General features: G+C 27.3%; 1 protein-coding gene across 1 annotated transcript in view; it reads left to right on the forward strand.

Moving 5' to 3' along the window:
• LOC136972639 (metabotropic glutamate receptor 6-like) overlaps nucleotides 1-17,875 on the forward strand; it is a 99,391-nt gene that overhangs the window by 70,416 nt on the left and 11,100 nt on the right. Inside the window, exons 3-4 of the mRNA XM_067267236.1 lie at nucleotides 6,114-6,284; nucleotides 6,354-6,498. Coding sequence (XP_067123337.1) covers nucleotides 6,114-6,284; nucleotides 6,354-6,498 — 316 coding nt within the window. The remainder of the gene's footprint in view (nucleotides 1-6,113; nucleotides 6,285-6,353; nucleotides 6,499-17,875) is intronic.

The following is a 17,875-nucleotide window of genomic DNA, read 5'->3' on the forward strand; positions in this document are numbered from 1 at the left end:
GATTAAAATATTTTATGCAAATTTAAAGACATTAATAAAATTTGTTGATTTGAAGCTTAAAAATGAAGTTTGCAGTTGAATTCAAAATAATATTTTGTACCTTATCATTAATAGAAAGTTTGAAATTTTTAAATACACGACTTTTAAATTATAAATATTTAAAACATAAAGTTTAAATCAGTAAAATGGCATAGAAATTGTGATTAGGATAAAAGATATAAAGAACGGTGCAATTTCAGCAAAGTATGAATTACCTGTAAATGTAATTCAGAAAAATGTAAATGTAATTCAGAAAATTAACTGTAAAATTTATTAATGTTTATTATTGAAATCGTTTTATTTTTCTTAGAGTCTTAATTTTTTTTTTATTTCTTCATTTTTATTTTTCATTCTTTCAAGATTTATAGTCAAAGTGGCTTCTTAATTTTTATTGTGAAATATACCGGTAATTTTAAGTAAATTTAGTATTGTTTTATAACATTATAATAAATTATAATGTTATAAAACTGAAATAAAATAAAACTAAATTTATTCTAATTTAATTGTAAAATTACAATAATAATTATAAATATGAATTACAGTTAATAAGATTGTTGCAAATTTATTGTAACATTTAATCTACAGTTATTATAAAGTAAATGTTTTAATGTGACAGAAGTTATAATATTCTCATTATAAAGTTTAGATTAATGCATAATTATACAAATATCTATATAAAATATAATTATAAATGTGTATTTTTTACCAAATTTATATCTTTATTCTATTAAAAAAATGAAAACGTTTAACTAGATTATTTATTGCCAAATTCTCAGCAAAACACATTATATCAGCAATTTTCAATGTTGTTTTTATAATCAAGTTTATTAAATAAAAAATTTTAAAGTTTACAAACTGTTATATGGTATGGAAGTAATGTTATTTTTAACTTACGAAGTTTATAAAATTGATTTTTTAAATCAAATTATTTAATAAAGTTAGTAATAACTTAAATCGAATTTTTTACACTGTAAAAAAATCAGTTAATAACAATAAACTCATTTGAATATATTTATATTTATTATACTCATGGCGTATAATAAACATAAAAAATAATCAGTTTTATAAAATATTGAATAAGTTTAAAATTTAATAAAAATGTCATGAATATAATGACATGTGTATTAAACAAAAGCGTATGAATGAGATAATATTAAAGTTTGTAAATATTTTGTTTTTTGAATGATGGATTTATGAAAAATTTATATCACATATCTCAAAAATGTAATATTTTTAAGGTAAGAAAATGTTATTTTCATTTTAATTCTTATTCAAGTACTCCGTTTTATTTACTGAAGTATTAATGTAGAATGCGAATCTGTACTGTACGTACTGTGGGTTTTCATTATAAATAGTCACAGCTTTCAATATTACATTTTCAGAACGTAATATCGAAGAGTATTTTTAAAATATTTAAAGAAATTCTATCAAATTTTTCTGAAATATTCTTTAAAATTTAGTAAAAAATTTATATATGTACTGTATATAAATTTTAAACTAAATTCTTTCTTTCTATTAGGTCGGAATACAAAAATCCATTCGATATCTTTGGATGTCCATTAATGTAAGAATTGTATAAACCACACTCGTACCCAGCAGAATTCAATATACAAAAAACTTAAACAAACACCTTAATGTTCGCTGAGAAATTTATTAATTTAACTAACGTTTTCGGCTTATTCAATAAGCCATCTTCAGGTTTTAACTTTCGAACAAGAAACAATATCGTTCTATTAAAAGAATACAATAGTTTGAAAAAATTCAAATCATTAGTAACAGACAAAAAATAAAACAAAGAGGATGAACATGGTAACAAAAATAAATAAATAAACATAAATAAATAAAAATGGTAATATAAATAAATAAATATACAAAAATATATAAAAACAAAAAAAGAAAAAAAGGAAGAACGTGGTAATATAAATAAATATACAATAAAATCGTAAAAGATACAACAAATGTAAGGTAAAAACGTTTTACTCGTGCCCATATATACTACTATCTATCCTAACCAGAAATACTTCCTCATAGAGCTCACGTGTCACTTATAAATTTTTAACTGCATATTTCCAAGCAGAAGGAAGACCTTCTGCGTCCCTTGCGTTAATACATTTATCTCTTAGTTTGCTTCTGTAAATTTCTATCTTTTCAGCCGCTCTTGCCAAAGTTGGGGAGTGTACCTGCTTTATGATTTTCGCCTCATTCCAATGTACTAAGGATCCCTCCGCCTGCCCCATCTGGGCTAATACCGTTGTGTTGGAACCTTTTCTAATATCATATTTATGTTCCTTGATCCTTATTCCTAGGTTTCTAGTAGTAACCCCTACATAATCTTTATTAATACCTAATAGCTGGTTCTCGTAGGGAATCTTATACACACCCGCCTTATCTTCTTTTTTAACTAACCCTTTATCGTTTCTAAGTATTTTATATAAATTCGGAGCTCTTTTCAAGATCACCCTTGTATCCTTAGTTCTTGCTATTTCTTTCATAATCCCTCCCAGATACTTATTGTATGTAAATTTCGTGTATCTGTAAGGCCCGTGCCTGGTGTCCTTATCATTACTGGCCTCAAATTTTCTAATAATTCCCTCAATGACTTTCCTCCTATAACCTAATGTTCCTGCTATCTGTATAATTCTTTCTATCTCTGTATCCCGGTCTATCACATTTTCACAGTATATAAAAACCCTTCTAACCAATGCTCTAAATGCTGCTAACTTATATTTATAAGGGTCATTAGAGCTTGCAGGGATATATAGTGGGCTATGTGTAGATTTAATGAAAACGCCGGTGGATATATGCCCTTTGTTAAATATAACATTAATGTCTAAGAAATGTACTATCCTGGAGCTTTTCTGCTCTAGCTTCAGGTTAAGGCCCTCTTCGTTCTCGTTAATTCTATCTACAAAGTTAGCAACTACTCGATTGTTCCTCCATATTATAAAAACGTCGTCTACATATCTCTTGTAGAATACTATATCCCTTTCGAAGCCCCGCAAAACCTTTTCTTCTACTTTACTAATCACAAGCTCGCAGAGGAGCCCCGAAATTGGGCTTCTCATCGGTACTCCCCTTTTTTGCTTATATACTTGTTCTTCGTACGCGAAGAAGGATTCGCAACATACTAGGTTAGCCATTTCTATAACCTCATCTCTGTGTTGTGTTAACGTTGGGTTATCTCTGAACAAGAACTCCATAAGTGCTTCTACACAGGACTCAATCTTAATAGACGGGTACAAACTTTCGTAATCTAACACAGTTCCCACTTCTTCATCCTTCAAAGCGATGCTTTGTAGCTCTTTAACTACCATAACAGGATCCTTTACCACTAATTTATTATTTTCCATCCGTGAGGAGAGGTACTCTTGTAATCTTTTTTCCAGGAAAAATGTAGGTGCTCTTCGTTTTTCCACAATAGGCCTTATTTCTTTTCAATAGGCTAATAGGTTTTGCGGGGCTTCGAAAGGGATATAGTATTCTACAAGAGATATGTAGACGACGTTTTTATAATATGGAGGAACAATCGAGTAGTTGCTAACTTTGTAGATAGAATTAACGAGAACGAAGAGGGCCTTAACCTGAAGCTAGAGCAGAAAAGCTCCAGGATAGTACATTTCTTAGACATTAATGTTATATTTAACAAAGGGCATATATCCACCGGCGTTTTCATTAAACCTACACATAGCCCACTATATATCCCTGCAAGCTCTAATGACCCTTATAAATATAAGTTAGCAGCATTTAGAGCATTGGTTAGAAGGGTTTTTATATACTGTGAAAATGTGATAGACCGGGATACAGAGATAGAAAGAATTATACAGATAGCAGGAACATTAGGTTATAGGAGGAAAGTCATTGAGGGAATTATTAGAAAATTTGAGGCCAGTAATGATAAGGACACCAGGCACGGGCCTTACAGATACACGAAATTTACATACAATAAGTATCTGGGAGGGATTATGAAAGAAATAGCAAGAACTAAGGATACAAGGGTGATCTTGAAAAGAGCTCCGAATTTATATAAAATACTTAGAAACGATAAAGGGTTAGTTAAAAAAGAAGATAAGGCGGGTGTGTATAAGATTCCCTACGAGAACCAGCTATTAGGTATTAATAAAGATTATGTAGGGGTTACTACTAGAAACCTAGGAATAAGGATCAAGGAACATAAATATGATATTAGAAAAGGTTCCAACACAACGGTATTAGCCCAGATGGGGCAGGCGGAGGGATCCTTAGTACATTGGAATGAGGCGAAAATCATAAAGCAGGTACACTCCCCAACTTTGGCAAGAGCGGCTGAAAAGATAGAAATTTACAGAAGCAAACTAAGAGATAAATGTATTAACGCAAGGGACGCAGAAGGTCTTCCTTCTGCTTGGAAATATGCAGTTAAAAATTTATAAGTGACACGTGAGCTCTATGAGGAAGTATTTCTGGTTAGGATAGATAGTAGTATATATGGGCACGAGTAAAACGTTTTTACCTTACATTTGTTGTATCTTTTACGATTTTATTGTATATTTATTTATATTACCACGTTCTTCCTTTTTTTCTTTTTTTGTTTTTATATATTTTTGTATATTTATTTATTTATATTACCATTTTTATTTATTTATGTTTATTTATTTATTTTTGTTACCATGTTCATCCTCTTTGTTTTATTTTTTGTCTGTTACTAATGATTTGAATTTTTTCAAACTATTGTATTCTTTTAATAGAACGATATTGTTTCTTGTTCGAAAGTTAAAACCTGAAGATGGCTTATTGAATAAGCCGAAAACGTTAGTTAAATTAATAAATTTCTCAGCGAACATTAAGGTGTTTGTTTAAGTTTTTTGTGTAAGAATTGTATCTTATAAATGAGAAAAATTCATTTGTGCTGAAATAAAATAATGCGATTAATTTTGTACAATATTGAACAAGTTAATTTAGAAAAATATGTCATTAGTATAATATGGAATGCACATTAAACAGAGGAATTTGAATAAACGTGTATTAAAGTTTTATTTAAGAATTAAACTTTTACGTTTTTAAATAATAGATTTTAACAGGGAAAAATGTAAAAAGATATAAATTTTTATTAAATGAAAAATTAAAAATGGAAAAGAAAAATACATAAAATTCATATCCGATATTTCTTCATCTTTTTCGTGTTTTATTTAATCAGCAAGCAAAATTTTCTAACTACGTAATTCTGTAAATGAGTAAATGAGTTCTTATATACTATACAGAATTTTCCATTTGTTAAATGCATGCAACTCACGAAAATTTTTGTTAAAACTAATATAGTTATACATATATAATAGTAAGATAGACTTATTCTGAAATTAGAAATCTTCACGCATGGTTTCAGGTGGATAAGCTGGATAATCTTGTTCAGAAGCCACTGTTAGATGCTTTTTACAATTATGTTCAAAAAATATGGAAGAAAAGACTATTTATAATTTATAATTTCTAGCTTTTTACATTTTAGTTTTCACTAAAAGCCGAATAGCCTACTAATTTTATGTTTACTTTGTATCATTTATTTTGGTTTATGTATCCTTAGTGTTATACTCCCATAGGAGTGGTCACTTATTTCTAATTAAAAATATAATAATAATAGTAAGAAAGAAAGACCGAAAAAGACTTTAATAGACTAAAATTTAATGATTTCAAAACTTAAAAGCATTCATAAGAAATGTATTATACATTATTTTAAACTTCAAATAATAAAATATATGAAGTTCCCATACAAATAAAAAATAAAAAAAACTTAAATTTTAAAGAACTAAAGTTTTAATGACTTATTCTATATTGCATAGTTATATATAAAGTTAACTTTATTAATTGCTTTTAAACTTTAATATATTCGCATCCATGAGCACGATATTATCAATATTTAATAAACCGATCGTATTTAAATTAACATGCTTCTAATATTTTACGCATTATGGATGATTTAATGAAACAATTTTTCTGTTTAAAACTTATATTTAAAACTTATATACTTTACATATTTCTGAAAAATATTCTAAATATAATATATATCGTATGTTTCAAAATACTGAAATAATACTATATTTTAGGTGAGTTTCTTCTCTACAAGTCCCGAACTGAGTAATAAACAGAGATTCGAATATTTTTTACGTACTGTTCCTTCCGATAAAAACCAGGCTCATGCTATGGTCGAGATCGTTAAGCGACTAAAATGGGCTTACATTTCCATTCTCTACGAAGAATCCAATTACGGAGTGAAGGTTTCTATCAATAGTTTTGAGTTTATATCATATATATTATTAATAATTGCAAATAACTTTAATTTCCAGGCATTCAGCGTTCTGGAGGAACTGTTGGCTGAAAGTAACATTTGTATTGCCATCAAGGAAAGATTAATCAAAGATTCTGGAGTGGCTGTAGAAGAAGCCTATGATAATATCGTGCAAAGGTTATTATCTAAACAAAGTGCTAGAGGTAGGATCACTCATACAATTTTTCTGTTTCAGAATACTATTGCATAATATATTGAATATTATATGTAGAAAATATTTAAATTATATTTAATATAATTTATATTAACTTTAGATTACTTATCTCAGAAAATTTTTATATTAAAATTAAGGATATTGAGAATAGACAATATTTAAATTTTATTTGTACTTTTTACTAATAATCTCTTAAATATTTCTTTTATTATTATTGTAATAACCATGAATTTGAGAAGATATTCAAGAAGACGATTTAAAAGATTCAAAAATAATTCTATATATACTAATAAAGTTATAAAAATTATTCTTACATTAATTTTTAATATCTTGAAAATATTCTCATTAAAAATTACTTTTTTCCTCTCTCTCGAAAAGTTATAATATTTAAACGATTTAATTATATTGTAGATTAATAAAAAAAATGTAAAAATAGATCAGGTCATATTAATCTACTGTATTTCATTATTTTTTGTTCATTTTTAAAAACTTTTTAATTTTCTTTAAAAATTATAAAATTACTTATTTAAGAAGTTTCGAATTCGTTAATTTTCTATGAATTTCTACAATTTTAAAAATTCATAGAAAAGTAACAAATGCTGAACTTTATAAGGTATTTAATTTAATCTTATTTGCTAAACCTTATATCATAAGGTTCAGCAAATAAGATTAAATTAAATACGATTTTAACGCAAAATAAAGTGTTTGGTTCTATCTGCTTCGTTTTTCGAAAATGTTTGGAAAAGGATTTTCCCGTAGATAAAGCATTACAGTTTTAACCTCATATGCTGGAGATCGTTCATAATCAGAGATTGTAATCAGCCTTAATAAAAATTTCCTAAATAAAAAACCATTATTCTAATGTATAATTTAAACATAATAATTTACTTGATTATTTTTTAATTTTTATTAATTTGAAAACAAAATGTTTTATTTATATAATAAAATATTAATAAGATTTTTATATTGTAATGTTACAAAATTTTTTAAAATATATCTTTTATTAACTCAAATTGGAGTGATATTAAGACAGCAGACTGTTAGCAATTTTATAAAGTAGATGTACTTTCTTCTCAGTACTGGAACTAATTACTAAAGATATTTAATTAAACCTTTAACTTCTTGTAACAAAAATGTTTAATGTAAAAGTTTCTGACGAACTTTTTCGACCTTAACCAAGGTCTACCTCGGGCCATCAACGACATTCCAAAATTGAAATGCGCAGAACACAAAATTTTCCAATATATTTTAAAATAATTAGAACAAAAACCTAACGTTGTAAAACAACAAAAATTAATCGATGGTAAATATACAATTAAACCAGATATAAATATAAGAAATAAAATAATGCAAAATAATAATAATTACTATTAATTTATGTCGGCAATTCCCGGTTTTTCATTAATTAAAAGCATTGTCATGCATATGACACGCTTTTTCTGTCTTTAAAGTTAATATAATTGCCACTCAAGTTGGCCTTGCATATTTCCAAGAATTCTAGTGCCCTGATGTGATCGATTTGAAATGATTGCTTAATTAACGTGGCATTCTGGAGATCGTCTTGCATGTCTGCTTCAGTGGCGTAAATGGACAGGGCCTCGTATTCAAAATGTCGTAACTAAGTTGCTACAACCTTTTGTGTGTGGAGCGCTTGTGGACCCAATGTATACCGTATCTCTTTGGAATCTGTTGTCCCTCATAGGAACACTGTACACCCCTGGGGCTCTACGTTTATCGGCCTTGTTCTTTCCGTTGCGTAAATGTATACATACAATCTAACATAAAGATGATAGTTTTTCACTTATGTTTTTACATGACCTTTGTGTGACATTTACGCACAACCTTTTACATTAACTGCACATTAGTACTAGACTCTATTTTATTGTTTCATTTAACATATTTCTTCATGTTAATTTTATATTTGATATAAAATATTTTTATTATTTAATACAAGTTATTATCTTATTTTATTTCATTTTATATGCTTTATTTATTTAATTAATTTGATATGTATTTTATAGTTTTTTCATAAACGAATATTATTACATTGTTATTATTTACATATATTCGTCTGTATTTAAATATATTTATTTATTATGTTCACCAACATTAATATTTGTTTCTATTTTATCTTTGTTTTAAAAATTTTATACACTGAAACTTTTTAGCGGACACTTCCGAGAAACGAATTTTTATATTAATATTGTGTTTATATTTATATCGATTTCTATAATTATTTTGTTTTCTAATAGCTTATATTCTGAATAACAGACGTAAAATATATGTATATGTTACAGTAAAAACCCGTTTTTAGTGAAAACGCGTTTTAACTAGTTGAAACTAGTTTTTACTGGATGTCATTGTTAAAACTAGAATTTACTGCTAGTCAAAAATGAATTTGAGTTAAAACTAGTTTTAACTAGACAAAACGGGTTTTAACAAAATGGCTTAGTAAAAACTGTTTCGACCAAGGTCATTCAGCTAACAAGTTCCTATAGTATATGATGAATTTCGTATCGCTTTAATGATTGTAAGTCTATCAGTGACGCTTATTATTTCTTAATACTACTTTTCAAATATAGTGATTCGGGGTAAGATGGTAAGCTGGAGAAGATGCCTAATTTTTGGTATTTTCAAACGGTGATGTCAGATACTGTTATGTGTTTGTATGATGAATCGTTGGGCCAATATTGAGTGCGGAAAGCTGTAGTTGGCTACCGTTACCACATTTCCTACATCTGAGAAGAATAAAAGCAAGACAAGAACGAAGTTTTTGTTGTAAAATTTTTCTAGCGTCGTTTTAAAACTAAAACTTAAAAATAATTTATTAAAAATTGTGAAAAACAACTAATGCGTGATGTAGTTAAGGTTCTAAAGTTTCCATTGTCAGCTACCGCCGATCCCGATCGGACATGCTAGAACACGTGACTCCACTATGCATCTTACCCCGACAAATGGAAAAGATGCCACATTTTTCTTGGGATAACATGCCTTTCTAAATAAATTTTTGTTTTCTCGTTTTATTGCAGGATATGCATAGAAATTATATAAGGACTTCTCATAAAGGTTTTTGGAGTGAAGAAAGCTTTCAGTTAGCTATAGAGCACGTTAGAACCAATGTTTCCTCTAAGCTGCGCGGCCGCGCACTGTCCAAATTGTTGCCGCGCACGAAAATTTATGTGCCGCGCAGGCGAGCATGCACACTGATTTGAATTGTTTAATTATTTCTCACTCTGTCTGTAACATGATTATTGCTACGTATATTTTGATTAAATACATTAAATCATCGACAAAAGATATTTTGTATGGAGGTATGTTATAAAATGAATTTTAATCTCTACTTTATAATTAATTATTTTAATTTTTATAGGAAAAAATAAGATTTTATATATCAATATATATGCTCAGAAAAATTTTTTAATCAGAACCTGCTCAGCAAAAATTTTTTTGCTCAGAGAAGTATATGTTTCGCTTATCTACAAAAAAAATTAGAGAGAATATTGGTTAGAACGGGCGGAAACTTAACAATACTTATATACTGTGCTGTTACACTTACTATAGAGTACTTTGTACTAATATGTAGTACTTTGTACCACATATGCAATAAATTAAATTTGATGAAGATATTCGAAAATTAATTTTATGCAATTATATTTGTTATCTTACCCTAATGGCATTTGGCATCTCACCCGGATACTCGGAGTGAGATGCCTAAAATGCAAGACAGTGAAAAAGTCGTCATGGCAAACACAATACATAATTATTTTTGATATATTCCAAAGTTTTATTTGAAAAACATACTCAAGAATATGATATTTTCTTTAGAGGCCTCCAAAACTTAAATTATCGCTATAATTTCTTTCATAAGCAAAATGTTAGACATCTTCCCCCCTATCCACTCTAAATAAAATAAAGTTTTTTTTTTTTTTGAAAATTTTCGTTTGATGGCGACAATTATATTTAGTAATTTGAAGACCTAGTCCTTTCCAAAAGAGGAACCACCATTTATTGCTTTTGTGTTCCAGAAATTTCGACGATACAATCTGGCGACAGACCTTTCTTTACAGGCTTCTGGTTCTAAAATAAAGTTGATCGAAACTTGTTCTTTAATTCTCATCATTGTAAAATGCAGAGTTATCAGCCTGTGATTTTGAAAAAAGTTGGATATCACAGCCAAAAAAGCTGACATCCTCCAAAACAAATTGAAAGTCAAAATTTTAATCGAAATTTAGTAGCTTTTGATAATTTTCATGAAGTTTTCTAATGCAAAGTGTATAAAAATAATAAAATTCTTAAATGTGATCCATTTTGAATCTGTACTTTTGTGCAATTTTTCATTTGTTATATTAACATAGTATAGTGTAGAACAGCAATTTCCAAATACAGAATTTACGTCACGAATTTTCTTATGTGGTTGCATAAACATTTTTTTTATAAACATTATTCATCTGCTTAAAAAATCTTTAAAAGTGATGTATATATTCTTACTTTGTCGTTCTTTGACAGCCAAATAAAAACTATAGACAATACTTGGTTGAAGAAGATTGACAATCAATAACAAGAATATGAGTTAGTGAATTTGTAATAAAAAAAAAAAAAAAAAAAAAAAATTATTTCATAAACAGTAACTGTAAGAAGTAAAAAAGTTTCAGAATTTTAAAAATATAGACTTCCATATAAGAAGTATGTATATAAGAAAGTTAATGGTGAGCATGTATCATTTTGTGTAGTTTACAGGAAAACTCTTGCAAGTTTCAAGGCTTAAAGACATTTGGAAACAAATCCAATGTACTGTACCGTACATAAAAAAACCTATCATATTTTTTGAAATAAAACTCTTCAACTACCAAAAAAATTTTTTATTCAAATGAAAATGAGTCAACTCTCAAAAATTGACTCTGGATTTTACGAGATTCGTCAAAAATGCAAAGTAATTTAAATTGATAAATCTTCAAAATTATAAAAAAGTAATACAATATAATAAACTTTCATAAATAAATTTTTAATTTAATTTTTTATTGATATTTTTCATGTTTTATAGGAAATTATTAAAAATAAAATTTAAAAATTGTAATCAATTTTTAAATCTCGCAATAGAGTTGAAAAAATTGATGTTCAAGTAGGATTGTAGAAAAACAAAGTTTTGGGACCCTTGGCATAGAACATTGCAGTTTTTATTTTGACTAGAATAATGCATTTATAATTATGCAACATTCCAACTATATTTTGGATTTTAAAAAATTACTTTTTACAATAGTAGTCATTGTAACGTGTAGTGGCAGACTTAGCTTTTTGCAACAGATCAGAATCAGTCTTGATTCTGATCTATTGAAGAAAGCTAAGTCTGCCACTAATTTTTGGCAGTAATTCTTGGAATTTAGTAATGCTGGAAAATTACTGCAGCTTACAAGTAATCAAAGATTACATCGTCCTATCGTTCTGCAAACAATTTCAATTTTGTTTTACTTTATAATGCTTAAGATCCTCTCTTCTCAAGAATTACTGTGTGACATACGTAATCATAATAATTTCTGAAAATTTTGCTAATTTCTGCTCATTATGGTCTATCATCTTTTGGAGAAGAATTTTCAAAGTCGTCTTGTTATGCATTGAAAGAAGACTAAAAAATTACAAGACATTTACTGTAAAATGTCTAATTATTTACCTTTACTTTCTATATATGAATATATATATTTGTATCTGTTATTTTATACATATCAGTTACAAACAAACATATCTTTAATTCTACAGAGTGAGTTTTTATCTTGAGACAATAAAATATCTTAATTGGATCTCATTATTTCAGAAAAAGGATTAGACAAAAGTTGTAGGATTTCGAAGAGGCAATCAAATAGTGACATTGGATGTGACCTTGACCTTGACCTTCAAGGTCATTTGAAGGTCAAGTCTGTTTTTTCAATGGGAATATATATTTTTGATAATGGAAAGAGCGACAAATTTCACAATCAGCCATGACCATGAGTACCTCAAATTTGACCTCTTAAGGTCATTTCAATTATGACCATTTGAACAAATGCATCGAAGTGGAAAGGCATCGTTTTGAACATTTGTTATAAAAATTTTTCCCCAAAACCAATATCTCAAACAATGGTGAAAAGTAAAGTGACTCACTGAAAACAAGCACCTCAGAGGAAACAGAAAACTACTATGTCCATGTCATTACTCCTGGATAGTACTAAAAATAGTGAATGCTTTTAAAGGTGAAAGTAATAAGGTTGTGAAAAAAAATGTAAATTTTACCTCAGTGTCTATTCCAGTAATTAAATGTATGGTTTTCTATTAGAAAAAGCTTTTAATTTTAACCTTAAAATAATCTTGACCTTTGACCTAGACCTTAAGGTCAAGGGTATATCTGATTGTGAAATTTCCTGCTGTTTCCATTGCCTGGGTCAAAAATATGTATTCTCATTGAAAAAAACAGACTTGACCTTCAAATGATGTTTTACGTCAAGGTCATATCCAAGATCACCAATTGATTTTCCCTTCGAAAGCCTACAACTATGTCTAAATCTTTTTCCCAAAATAATGAGTTCCAATTAAGATTTATGAATTTTATTTTATCTTGAAACAATGTTAATTGTTTCAAGATAAAAAAACGTACCTTGTATAATCGAAATAAATTTAAGTATGTTACTTTTAGCCGTATTTAAAGAAATTTATTTATTAATATATTAATAATATTTAATAATAAATTAATATATTAATTTAATTTTGATAGTTATTTTTATTTTGGAAATCAGAGAACTAATTACTTAATATTTAATGTTATAAAAAGATAATTAACAGATGCTAATTTGGAATTGAATGAAGCAATTGTATTTTATTTTTGTAACCACAAGAGTATAAATTGATTAATGAAACTACTAGAGAAGATTCCTTCTCTTCAGAAATTCCTAAGAGGAAGTTCTATTTTTATATGAAAGAGGAAAGATTTTTTTTTCCATTTTTCCATTGACACACAAGATAAATTTGAGGAAAATATTCTAGATATTTTCCTCAAATTAAGAAAGACGAGATTGTTGTGCCAAAAACAAATAAACACTTTAAATATCTGAAAAAAAAATATTAGAAGAAAAATTTCACATTTATCATCTAGAGATTTGGTATAAAATTACAGTAGTTTTGTTCTTCTTTTACCACTATTTTCAAAAAGTAAAATAATAAATAATATAAAAATAATAAATTATAGTGCTAAAAGATATGAAATGCTAAAACATTTAGTTTTATGACATAGTTGTAATAACACATTTTTTATTTAAGTTTTAGTTATCGCACAAAAGCTGTGCAATTCGAAACCATAGAACAAAAATTTTTGTTTATTCAGGTATACAGGTATTCCTTGCTTAACGCGAGATTTGCGAAATTAATTGCGGCAATCCCTTTATGCAGCAGAAATTTTAATTAATCAAGGGATACCTGTATTAAACTTTACAGAAAGTCAATTCAGACTTATTGGTGTATTTTACAATATACAGTATATTTTTTTTCTTTTCCCTTCCATGACTTAATTATATTTGTTTAATTTTGTTCATTACATGATTATTGCACAAGGTTTTAATTTTTTCAAGTTAAAAAATGTTATATTTATTTATAATGAAGAAAATATTAAAATACCCTTTTTTATTAAATTGTTGTTATACTACTTACAGGTAAAATGTTTGAATTGTTCAAGTTTTTACTGAACCAGAAAATTTAAAATCTGTATTCTATAAATATCGACAAATTTTGACATATTTTATATGAATTTAAAGATGTTATATAACTAAAATTAATCAATCAAATATTATAATTAAGATTTTTATTTTTTATTTTTGAATAACAAAGGACAAAATGTGAAATTCGTAAATGCTTTCTCGAAAGAATGTCATCAAATTTTTGACATTTAATATTAAAATCTATATAGAAATCTATATCATCGCTGTCAAACGAATATCTATATATTAGATATTCTTTTGACAGTGATGATTGAAATTTTAATTTTATATATTTCATTTTCGAAACGGGTTGTTCGCATAGAACTTTTTTTTTACACTAGATATTTGGCAGTATCGTTAAACAATACTAATTATAGTTGATTTAGTGAGAGTTGACAAGCGGTAATCATAGTGTGAGTGAGTGTCATGCACGAACTGTTACATTTAACTGAATCCACCATGAAACGAAATATACGCTATAAATTCTAAAACTGTTCGTATGTTTGTACGAATTATGAGTACAGATAAATATAAAAGCTGGTTAAACAATGGCCAATGATATACGTATCTAATTTATAATTTTTATTAAAATCATAGAAAGGTAAATAGTAATTTTTGAATGGATTTGAAAAGCCCACTACCAGTAAAAGCCAATTAAAACAGCATATCGCCATTAAACATTAAACCAGAAATATAAACAAGATAATAAATGCGTTTATGTTAATTAGTTATAATATAGAGTACAATATTTTCGATAAGCTGATTAGATACATTATATCTTTAATTAAGTGAATTAAATGAAAATAAGTAACGGAATTTTAACATTCTAGAGACAATTAATTATCATCTCCAGAGTGTTTAAATATTTTTTATATAATTAAGTTTTAATTGGGATAAATACCGATAATGAACTGTTTTGCAAGTAATATTTAATGTTTAATGTTATTCAGATTACGAGTATTAGTGGAACTTAATTCTTTTGTATTAAATTACTGTTCAAATAATCTCTTTTGCTTGTCCAATCATTTCTACAATTTCGTTTATTTCTGTCATTAAAATTAATAATTTAATGTGTCAAAAATTTGAACATTATAAATTAATCTGTTTACACGAAATAACTGAATTCAGATTTTCAAGTTCAAACGAGCAATTATTTATTGTGATATCGTCACAATGTCGGGCTGCAAGTTTTAATCATATTTTTAATTTATTTAATTTAAAATATATGCTTTTTCCCTCAAATTAGTAGTGGTTTGCTTCTGTACATCATACCTTTTATTTAACAATAGAGTCATGCCGGTCATCTATCTAACTCCGTTCTCGAGATTAAGGAAAGACAGGCAGACGGACGACAGTGGGAATTTATAGGTCTACAATTTTTTCAAATTGTAGCCCAACAAAGTAAAATTAAAGTAGAATTAATATAGTGTTAGCCTACTGTTCTGGGGGACCTGAATCGAATACGGAAGGTCGAAAAACCCCAGGAATGTTTTGGGAGTAGTCTGTCCTTTTTATACTCTCTTTGAGTGGTAAAGGGCCTTAAACCACAAATAAAAAAAAAAAAAAGATATTTAAAGCCCGTCCCTCACCACCCAGTCGCCCAATTGTGGGCCTGGCCGAACCCATAATGGGCCTACTAAAAGAGGCCCTCTTAGTGCCCACAGGGCGGAAAGAGTTAAAAAAGATATTTAAAGCCCTATTTTTTATTGTCCGGCCATCCATTGTGGCCTTAGCCGAACGCATAATGGCCTTGAACAAAGGCCTTCTTAGTGCCCACAGGGCGGAAAAACTTTAATAAAAATTAGCGTAACTACTAGAAGGTTGAAGATAATTTGTTGTGAGTTAAAAGTTAAATAATGCAATTTATTTAATTAAAGAAAACATTTTTTCTATCATCTTTACAGAAGGTCTCCTATTAATCCTAAAAATTAAAAATACGAGCAATCAAATACTTTGGATGTCTTCTACAGCCACAATAGAAATATGGTATATTTAACACTCCTGAAAAAATGCCGAAAACAGAAAATAAAACGATTTTAATACAATAAGCCTCCCTAACTCGGACAAAATTTCAAAATAGTAATTTAAAATTTCTTAAGTTACTGTAATTTAATATTTCTTAACAATAGAAAAATTATAATTAATGAGTGTTTTTGATATTCTGAAGTCTTTGAGATGCCGTGTATTATATTACTGTAATCGGTAAATTATTAAAGACAGCATATTACTGTTTACTAAACTGTCATAAAATTTTTTGAGTTCATTTCCTGTAATAATAAATTCAGAAATACTGTATAATTTATTAAAGCTTAGTAAAACTTCGTAAACTCGAACAATCATCCTGTTAGTTCGAGTCAATTGCGATTTGCCGTATATGTAAACATTATTCTAAATTTATTATTGCGATTTATAATTCTATAGAATTAAACGTTATAGCATTTTAAAAAATCATAATACTGTACATCTTTTACCAACATTTGATTATATAAATACAGTTAATTAGAAAAGAAGAATCAATAAAAATTAATGCTATCCACAATGTCAGAACAAATTACTTGGAAAACACCGATAAGTATTAACATTGCCAGTGGAGTGAAAATCACAATGACTGTTTATGATTGAGAAGTAATTTTCCTTCAATTAACTATTTTTTGTTTTTGAGACTACCGCAGTTTGGTGAATGCTGTCAAGTATGCAATGAGTTTGACAGCTTTAAAAGTTTTTATGAACTTGCTAATCGTTAAAATTTTCCATTTTTTACGGGTATTGCTTAAAATAAAACTTTCCGTAAGCAAAATTGTAATGTTATCAAAACTTTGGAGCGAATATCTCGCGAAGAGTCACTTTTACAAGTTAGAACTATGCTCTTTTGGAATTTTTGGTCGAATAGATAAGTAGACAATCTGGAAGATCCACAGTCTTATTTTTAGCTAGAATATTACTAATTTATTTTCCTTATATATAATATATATATATATATATATATATATATATTTTATTATAAATACGAGTATATTTATTTGCAGTTTTGAAACGATGTGATCGTTTTTAAGATGGGGTATTGTTATATTACAAAATTTTATTAATCTTTTCGCAAAGTTAGAAAATTAGCTTAAAAATTTTCATTAAAGAGCAGAAAAATTTTAAAGAATTAACTCTATAGTTGTGTCGCTATTTTTCATTATCTTAGAGTTTGATTTAAAAGCATGCAGAAAGTTATTTGTTAAGTTAATTGATTCATGAAAGCATACTTCCTTTCAATTATATTCCTGTTATTTTTGTCAGTTTAATTTTTCACTGTTGAAGTTAAAACTTATTTTTGATCAATTTTGTAAAACTTCATTTTTTAAAGTTAATTATTTTTTTTGTAAGTTGTCTTTTGACTTAAATTTAAAATATGTCATAAAGTTACTGTTATTTTCTATACTAACTTTACTCGACATATATTTTAATAATCAATTTTTCTAAATTATATTACTTTGCACATCCGGATATTGTTCATATTTTTACTTAATAATTAAATTTGTCTGTACGTGATATTAAGACTTTTAGAACTATAAACTGAGAAAAAGTTCTTTTAATTAATAAGACACTTCGTTAAAAATGCATTAGATATGGATAATAATTACTCGATTAAATTATGATATTGGA

Source organism: Centruroides vittatus, unplaced genomic scaffold, assembly GCF_030686945.1.
Source record: "Centruroides vittatus isolate TY-2023 unplaced genomic scaffold, ASM3068694v2 contig_299, whole genome shotgun sequence".
NCBI classification, from domain to species: domain Eukaryota; kingdom Metazoa; phylum Arthropoda; class Arachnida; order Scorpiones; family Buthidae; genus Centruroides; species Centruroides vittatus.